An 8632-nucleotide genomic window follows, 5' to 3' on the forward strand; every position below is an offset into this window, starting at 1 on the left:
ATATTGCGTGTGGTTCATGGAAGACAGCAATGGGGGAAAACCTTCAGTACCGCTGGACTTGCAGCTGTGCAGACCCATGCAGCTGCACCTGCATCTGAGCGCTAGTTTTTAAGACTGTCTTAAATCCGCCTGGTTCAAATCACTGGCGCCAGACTTACGACATTGCTCCTGTTCTTCTGCAAGTTGCCAGCACGTCCCCTTCCCCGGAGTACCAAAGCCGCTCCCGCGCCGCACTTCCCGCCACATCGCGCCGTCTAATAAATCCGCCGTTTCCCGACATTCGATGGGGCGAAAGAAGATGCCCCTGACACCGGAGGAGGAGAACCTGAGGAGGGAGCGACGCAGGATGGCCAACCGCCGATACTATTATGAAAGGCGTAAACCGTAAGTTGCCTTCGAGCCGCCCGTCACTCCTACCCACCCCCTAAATCCCGTGCAGGCGGCTGCTCTTGCAGGCGGCTTCGGACGCCACGGAATACCCGCAGCCACATCCTGGCCCGGGCCCAAGCAGTGCGCGCGCCGTCGACGCGGGTCCGTCCAACGCCCGACCGTCCAGCGAGGGGGTTCGCGATGTGGCCGTAACGGCTGGACCTATACCAAGCCCTAAGTAAGTATGATAATTCTAGATCAGTCTCCGCACTTCTCATTGCGCCGCAGACCCGCCGCACCCATTCGCATCCCGCTCACTCCGGACCAAGTTCTCATCGCGCGGTTGGCCGCCTTGAACGACAGGTTGTGCCGGTGGGGTTACACGGACAAGCTTGACTCATTCAACACCTGCTTCAAGCGCAACTACGTGTGCGCGAAGGCCGATGCACCGTCGATGGAGGTGTGGACGGGGAGGGCGTGGGACTGGATTGGCAGGGGGGCCGACATACTGGACGAGGTGCAGGATCTGGTGTGTAGCGGGGTGCTGGACTGCTTCTCCCCGGAGAGCATGGGGAAGCTTTGGGAGCAGCTATTGGCCGCTGCATTTAAGGTCCAGTACATGATGGCCGTCGCCCAAGTATATCTAGACTTAGAACCCTAGGGTATGCGCAGAACGAGTATCTGGTGGATTCGAGCGCGACGTAGATTGTGAGCTGCAAAAATACATGAGTGACGAAATCTAAACCTCGGTCCCCTCAGCGGCGTCGGTGAGGACGGGCCTTCCATCGTCTGCGAGCACGGGCTTTCCGTCGCCTGTGAGCACGGGCCTTCCGACGCACCCCGCCATGTACTCCAGCCCGAAATACCAACCGGCCCGGCTCAAGGACGGGAACTTCACGATCTTGATGCCGGGCTTCGTGCCGACCATCTGGAGAGCGAGGTTCCTGTACGGGATGAGCGACGAATAATTGGTACATATAGTTCAAACTTACTTATCGAAATATATGCCGGGCTTCTCGCCGCGGACGACGACGTAAACTATCCGGGCGCGTCGGGGCGGGGCGCCGAGAGAGGAAGCGCCGGGGTCCGCATGGCCGCCATGCCCGAAGGGGTCTGCAGATGCAGGCGCCGTGCTAGCGCCGCCGCGCAGGGGAGAGGAGCCGTGAAGGACGGGCTTGGGACTGAAGGAGTGCAGGGAGCTAAACGGGCTGCCCAGCGAGACCGGCGAGGCAAGCAGGGGTGTATGGATGGTGTTCGGCGAGATTGTGCCGTCGGTGAGCATGGAGGAGAGGGGAAACGAGGAGGCAGTGGCAATGGACGGGGACGCCGGTGGAGCGGTCTTCTGCGACTCAATGTAGTTGCGCAGGGAGACGCCGCGGGCCGGGACAAGAGTTGGCGAGGCAGGAGGACTCGGCGTCGAGGGAGGCTCCTCGGGGTCGTGGAACTCGTCGGCATCCTCGTCGCTTTCCCAGTATTCCTCTTCGAAGTTGGGGCTCTCAGGCGGAAGATCAACGGGGATGCTGGGCGGGGTCTGAGGTGCAACGTCGACTTCGGGGGCGGGGGGATCATTCTTAGCGGCGGAAGTGGTGGGATCGGGCGGCGGGCCTATGGTGTAGATGGGGGGGCAAGGCTTGGGGACCTTCCAGGTTCCTTGAGCACGGATGGGGCCTTGAAACCACCCCAGCAGGGTGTCCTTGAGGCTGAGGTACTTCTTGAACGCACACCCGGAGAAGCCGCACGTCATCGCCTGAGCGAGGCCCCTGTGAAGCAGAAGTCACGGTCGACGGAAGATCAGTGAAGCTAGATGTGTAAACTCACCAGTTGTAGAATAACCCTATGCAGCGCCCTACCCAGACGACGTAGATCGTGTCCTTGTCCTCCGGAAGACCGATTGGGATGGGGTTGCTGGCGCGATCCAACTTGGGGGACTCCCCGATGGCTCTGGCCACGCCATTGAAGTCGCGCAGAAGACTGTGAGAGACCATGGAGAAAGCGGTGTGAGGGGAGGTGGGTCCAATCGTGAGGGCGAAGTGCGATCGCGGGGTAGTGGTGGTGGCACTGGACTGAGGAGGCAGGCAATCGCGCAGAGTTAGTGATCGCCCGATTTGGACCCTGAATAGGCGCCCACATCCGCGTGGCGTGGTGTGGCGTCCGCGCAGCCCGGACTTCAGCTTTGACTTCCTTGGCCCTCGGAACGCTGCCCTGTCACTCCTCCACGTCTGGCAGCATGGCCTCCCTCAACGTCGAATTCGTCGATGCCACCACCAACGCCCGCTACACTAGCTCTGTCGCCACTCGTGCTCGGCACAAGTCAAAACGCTCCAAAAAAAGGCGGCAAGGCTGGTAATCCCGGGGTTTTCAGTGCGGGTCGGCTGGCGTTTTTCGCAGAACACCAGCCCGAGTTCAACAAGCTCAAGAAAACGGCCCGTACCCCGCAGAACAATTTCTGGGCCAAGCTCTTCAAGCTGTACTGGGTGCAGTTCCCGTGGACGGTGCCTCTCAAGGATGATGACGTGTCAGCCTGGCCGTTGCCCGACAAAAAGGAGTTTAGTCCCGAGGAGCACAAAGCCAAGGGTAAGGTTATCGACGACGTGAAGAAGGTGAGTTTCGGCAGCATTAATTATTTGTATGAGCTATACTGAGCTTCATTAGACCGTCAAACGGCACATGCGCTACGTACGCGACCGCCTGCAAGACATGGAGAACCCTTGGACGGAAGTACTCGCAGAGCTCGTCAACCGCGAAGAACCTCCCCCGCCACCTCGCCAGCTGGCTCCCTGGCAGCTGTACATGTCCAAGAAGAAGCCGGAGATCGACACCAAGCTCGAAGAACGAAGGGCCGCCGAAGATACCCCGCGCGAACGCGTCCTCGCCCTGCGGTCGCTCATCGCGCGCGAGCTCCTCGCGGAGGAGACTGAAGAGTACCGCGCCGCCCTCCAAACTGAGTGCGAGGAGATACGCGATGCGGACGTCGCGATGGAGCAGCAGGAGCCGGTCAGGACTCGGCCAACGGAGGCTGCGCAGACACAGTGTGTATCAAGCACATCTCCGCGATATATCAGTACTAATGCCACTTCAGCGCCAGAGACAAGCTTGCAGCGGTGGTGCAGCCGCTGCTGCAGCTCATCCGAGAGCACACCGGGATGTACGTCACGCTTTTGGCGGGTGCCCCGCTCCGCGGCGGGAACCAGCTGAAGATGTTGGTACCTCTCTCTCTCTTTTTGACATCATTACTTACCGTGCCTCCTACAGCGTGAGTGCTGGCAAATCCGGCGGCCCCTCTCCTATGCCGTGGCACTTGCACGATCCAGGGCGGTTTAAGAAGGACGTCATGGGCGCGTTTATGGTGTTCCTCGCACGCACTCCGGGTAAGTCAACTCTCCCTGACGTGTCTGTCTGCTGCTGATCATCTTCAGAGGGTCTTGCTCGAGCGAGCGGTCAAGCTACAATGGACGGCACCCCCATTCCTGGCACAACAACGTCGCTTCTCTTCTCCGCCAATGCGACACCCGGCGCCTCTACCGCCGACGCCACGCCCGCCGTCAACACCTCGACTGTCCCCATCACTGCGCCCGCCGCCAAGGGTACTTCCAAGCGACAGCGCCGGGCCTCCTCTCCGAAACGCGCCGCCAAGCGGCAAAAGTCGTCCAAGGGCAAGTCGCGGTCGCGTCGCAAAGCTTGCGATGCAAGCGACGAGGAGTCGGAGGCGTCATCCTCCGAGTCTGAGGAAGAGACGGAGACCTCGGAGTCGGACAAGGATGAGGATGAGGGCGCGAGTGTGGGTGGCCAGGAGGAACCTGTTGAAGGAGCAGGCCAGGGGGGTGAGGACGAAGACGGGTGGGTGGATGAGGAGGATGGGGAGGTTCCGGAGCACATCGCTGTCCCATCTGCCGACGATCTCGACCTGAACGACGCAGTCCAACGTCAGTTGGACATGAGGAGCCCTCGCAGCAGGCGCATGGAGCTCTACGGCCTCTCGCAGTACGAGGAGTTCGACCGCATGACACTTGGCAACCGAGTTCGCGCGGCGGAGATCATTCTTTCGGCGACAACCACATCGCCCTTCATACCGCTCTGTCTCAACCCGTTGGCCGCCCTCGACAAGGCCAAACAAGGTGGCAAGAAGAAGAAGAATGGCAAAAAAACGGGTGGCCATGAAGGTACCTCCAGTCCCGCGGGGCCTGTGCGACAATCTGGTCGCCTCGCTGCTTGAGGTGTCGGCGCCGCATCTTCCTCTCCTGCCGCGGCAGGGGGCACACCCGTCGAGCAGCTGGAAACCCCGCAGCTATCGCCACTGACTGTCCTGGCCGGCCAACTGCCCGCAACGCCGCCGGAGCCCTCTGCGTTCGCCTCCTCGACACCCCCATCGCCCATGCAGTCCGCGCCGACGCCCGCGCAGTCCTCGTTGACGCCCGCGCAGTCCGCGTCCACGCCTGCGCAGTTCGCGTCGACACCGACACCGACGCCCGCGCAGTCTGCGCCGACGCCCGCACAGTCTGCGCAGACTCCCGCGCAGTCTGCGCCGACTCCTGCGCAGTCCGCGTCGACACTCCCTCAATCTGCGTCGACGCCAACGCCAACGCCCGTGCCCACTCCTGCTCAATCCGCCTCAACGCCTGCACAGTCCGCCTCAACACCCGCACAGTCCGCGTCTACGCCCGCTCAATCCGCGTCGACTCTCGCGCAGTCTGCGTCGACGCCCGCGCAGTCCGCGTCGGCGCCCAGCCCGGGACCGACATTGCAAGGGGGTATCATACTGGACGAGAGCAATTGGCCGGTGTGGGTTCGGGAGAGCTTCAATCAGCTGGAGGGCAGGGGCTATGGGCCCGAGTTCATGCGTGCCGTCGAATGGTGGACAGTGCTGGAGCGAACATATGGGTGGGAGACTTCGGTGAGTGGCTTTGCTCTACTCACCGGAGCTCAAGCTGATTTTCATTAGACCAAGGGCCTAGGTACCGACCGCCGCCCCTCCGAAGTAGGCCATTGGTTGCGCGTTCTTCGGCGCAACCTTGCAAAGCCGCCGCAGATCAAGAAGGAGAGCCAGTACGCGATGCTGTGGTGGGAGTGGTGGGCCGGGCTTCAGCCAGCCTGGCGCGAGTGCGACAATCGCGGAATCCCAGTCATTGGGGGTAGCGGCGACTGGAATGCCTTGAGAGCGCCAGGCAAAAACAGCCTCCTGATCGTCTTGCTATCCCTCGCGTGGTGGCGGGAAGCAGCTACTAATGCAACTATGCAGCGTTGGACCGCCGCGCTGGCGGACGTCGCCTGGGTCATCCAGTCCATGGCGGCCCAAGCCCTGCAAGACAAGGAGTTGAGTGCCCGCGCCATATCTTCGTCTTGGGCAAACTGACCCTTGTTTGGCAGGCATGATTCCTCCGAGGAAGATGAGCTGAGTGAGCCCCCTACAAAGCGTCGTCGGGTCTAGTGGACGCGCTGCAGCGTCCCGGGCCTCGCATCGCCCCCGTGCGCGCTCTTGTGCGCCGCCAGCGCCCCCGCTCTTCGTGCGTCGCCCGCGTACGCGCTCGCTGTGCGCCACGGGTGTCCCGTTCGCTTTGTATCTCGCGCGTCCGCGTTCGCACGCATCCCCCGTCCCCCCGTCCCCCTGTCCCCCTGTCCCACGCATTCCCCTCATCCCCCGCATCCCGAACAGCCCGTCAACTTGCCCTGCCATCGCTATCGATTCGCCCGTGTTGTACATTACATATAGCGGCCCCTGCGCCTAATACATATCCCTGCTCTGAACGCGTACCCGGTTACAATGGCACTTTTCCCCAAGGGGCTATTCCGAGAATGTCGGGAAACATACCGTCTCGCTAAGATCTGTATTCCGATCGCATCAATGACCCGCCGTCCCAAATGGGAGGTTCACAACATAGCCGAGAGGCCCTGCAGAGGGTTTGGTGTATGTCCGGGAGGTGTGCCGCATTAGGAAGGCCGCCGAGAAGCCGAGAGGGCGCTAGGAGGGCCCACTGGGGGCAAAGGACCACCCCGGAGCTTCGTGACACATGACGAACCTTGACGGTTCGTTATGCAAAACAGTCACGGCGGTTAAACAGTTTGTAACAGTATTTGGCTACAACAGCTGCTGCGCCACCCGCGAGTCGAGCAAGGCGAGCCGCGATAAGTGGTCCCGACTGGGGGCGCCAAGCCCCGCCAAGCATCGGGGTTCGAGGGCAGTACGAAACACCCGATACGCTCGTCGGGGGTCGCGGTGCATGCGTCCCCGCCCACCAATCACACCGCGCGGTACGCGCGGCCCCGACAGTCTAGGCAAGGCCCGCAGAGCGCGGCCCCCGTAGGGGGCCCGATCGTCGCGCCCGTCGCGCAAGGCGCGACGGGTGCATCTTTTATTTCTTATCCTTCCCGTATGGCTCCGGCCCCTCCTGTATATACGCGGGGCCCCGAGCTCCGGGAAATCCCACTTTCTCTTACCCCTTCAGAGCTCAAGTTTGCGATTGCGACGGCGTCTGCGACTGCGACTTCGACAGCGCCAGCGAGTCCCCTCCCGACAACATCCCCGACGTCCTCGTCTCGTTGCGTACAGTGAGTACTACTCCCGAAGCCCGCGTCCCCGATCCCCCGCGTCGCGCCCCGCAATAGCACGTATCGTCCGCGCAATCCCTTCCTCACAGGCCAGGAGCGAAAAGCTCGCTCAGCCCCTCCCCGCGCCTTCCGCGTCGTAGGGAACTCGGGATCGTACTCGGAACCCCCCGCTCACACAAGACACTTCTCGGGTCTCGTCCTCTCGGCCCATCGACCCCGACGTCCTAGCGGCCGTTACGGGAGACTTGAGTGCATCATCGTGTCGCGAAGGACGTCTTGGTGTACGCTCAAGACGCGACCACATCCAAGGAGGCCTGGGACACGCTCGCGGAGACGTTCCAGGAGACCGGCCCCATCGGCATTATGGAGGCGCGACGAAAGCTTTTCCGCGCTCAATGCCCCGAAGGAGGAGACATCGAGGAACACCTCCGTCGGCTGCGCGCTTACCGGTCTGAGCTCCACGCTCTTGGCCAGACCGTGAGCGACTCCGACTTCTCGATGATCATACTCACCTCGCTTCCAGATTCCTGGAACCCCTTCATCCGCGCAATCGACCCGACCGACCTCATCGCGTCCGCTTTCGGCCCACCAGCTGTGGTAGTCGTAATGTATTATAAACCGTTCATAAGCCCGCGCCGCATTACATTATAAACCGTTCCGGTTCGTAATGTATTACGAACACCCCGGGGACCCGAGGCATCTGCCCGGCACCTACCAAATATGGCAGGCAGCCCCGGAAGCGCTGTTATCAATGCCCAGCACTGTGCCCCGGCTTATCTCTGCTAGATAACAGCTTTATCTCATCAATCCGACTTTCCTGGACATCCTGATGGCCCCGCCCACCGGCGCTTTGGCTCCCGCCCCGCCACATCCCAATTAGGAAGGTGTACTAAACACCTCCCCCCAGGGCACATTGCCTGGCACATTCCTTGCTTAATACTGGGCGCATTAGGCTCGTTCTGGGCGCTTTTTGCTCGCATATATGAGCGCTACAGGACGATGCAAGCGCGCCCAGAATCGGATAGTTATTGAGGGCGCTACAATGTGTACTAATGGGCACTTTATAGGAATACTGCGTGGGCTATAGCGCACCCCGTTCCTCACGCGCAGTCACGAAACTGGTATCCCCGAAAAGCCCCAGACAGTGGCTTTCGAACGCGCCCCTCGCGGCAGGAAACCGCCCACGCGTTTTTGATTTGTACTCGGTCCACCTGGGCAGGGGGCTGTTTTCGAGTGCCCGGGCCATATCTAGGCCATTTCACCGCCTATTTGTACGAATATGGGCTTATTTAAAAGCTTGAACTATGACGGATATTCACATTGTTGAAATAGGGCTGCACGCGCGATTCGGAGCGGCCTGGGAAGCCAGGAAAGGGGCTGCACTTCCAGAAGCCTTCACGGTAAATTTACTGGGTTCACAGCCTCAAAACACCTTGAATGCTATACCATTGGAAAGCCATACTCCATAGTGCTCTAATGGTGTACAATACAATACAGAATCACCGCTCTGTGCATCTTTACTAGGATGCCTCTCTCCTCACCCCTGCCAACAGTCCCCCTTAATCTATAGCGCCATGGATGGTTTCCTGATGAACTCTGAACCTGGAAGGCTGTAAGCCGCACAAAGAGAGGTCTTCAGTCTGTGAGAGAACGACTCTGATTGCATAGTACTGTACCTGTAAGCCGCACAAAGAGAGGCTACAAGTACTAGTAAGTAAAC

The 8632-nt window shown here is 60.6% G+C and overlaps 3 protein-coding genes across 3 annotated transcripts; 2 read left to right on the plus strand and 1 right to left on the minus strand.

Moving 5' to 3' along the window:
* Window positions 1-298: 298 nt before the first annotated feature.
* Window positions 299-1030, plus strand: TRAVEDRAFT_51968 (uncharacterized protein; the record flags this gene model as incomplete). Its single annotated transcript, XM_008044598.1, has 3 exons — window positions 299-384; window positions 440-607; window positions 658-1030. 3 exons carry the CDS (start codon window positions 299-301, stop codon window positions 1028-1030), a joined length of 627 nt encoding a protein of 208 aa, XP_008042789.1.
* Window positions 1031-1108: 78 nt separating this feature from the next.
* TRAVEDRAFT_51969 (uncharacterized protein) lies at window positions 1109-2354 on the minus strand (the record flags this gene model as incomplete). Its single annotated transcript, XM_008044599.1, has 3 exons — window positions 1109-1313; window positions 1362-2129; window positions 2188-2354. 3 exons carry the CDS (start codon window positions 2352-2354, stop codon window positions 1109-1111), a joined length of 1140 nt encoding a protein of 379 aa, XP_008042790.1.
* Window positions 2355-5143: 2789 nt separating this feature from the next.
* TRAVEDRAFT_94631 (uncharacterized protein) lies at window positions 5144-5641 on the plus strand (the record flags this gene model as incomplete). The annotated part of the gene is made up of 2 exons (XM_008044925.1): window positions 5144-5260; window positions 5309-5641. Coding segments are annotated over 2 exons (450 nt in total), but the record flags the coding sequence as incomplete, so codon positions are not given.
* Between the last annotated feature and the right edge of the window lie 2991 nt (window positions 5642-8632).

This window comes from Trametes versicolor, assembly GCF_000271585.1.
Source record: "Trametes versicolor FP-101664 SS1 unplaced genomic scaffold TRAVEscaffold_11, whole genome shotgun sequence".
NCBI classification, from domain to species: domain Eukaryota; kingdom Fungi; phylum Basidiomycota; class Agaricomycetes; order Polyporales; family Polyporaceae; genus Trametes; species Trametes versicolor.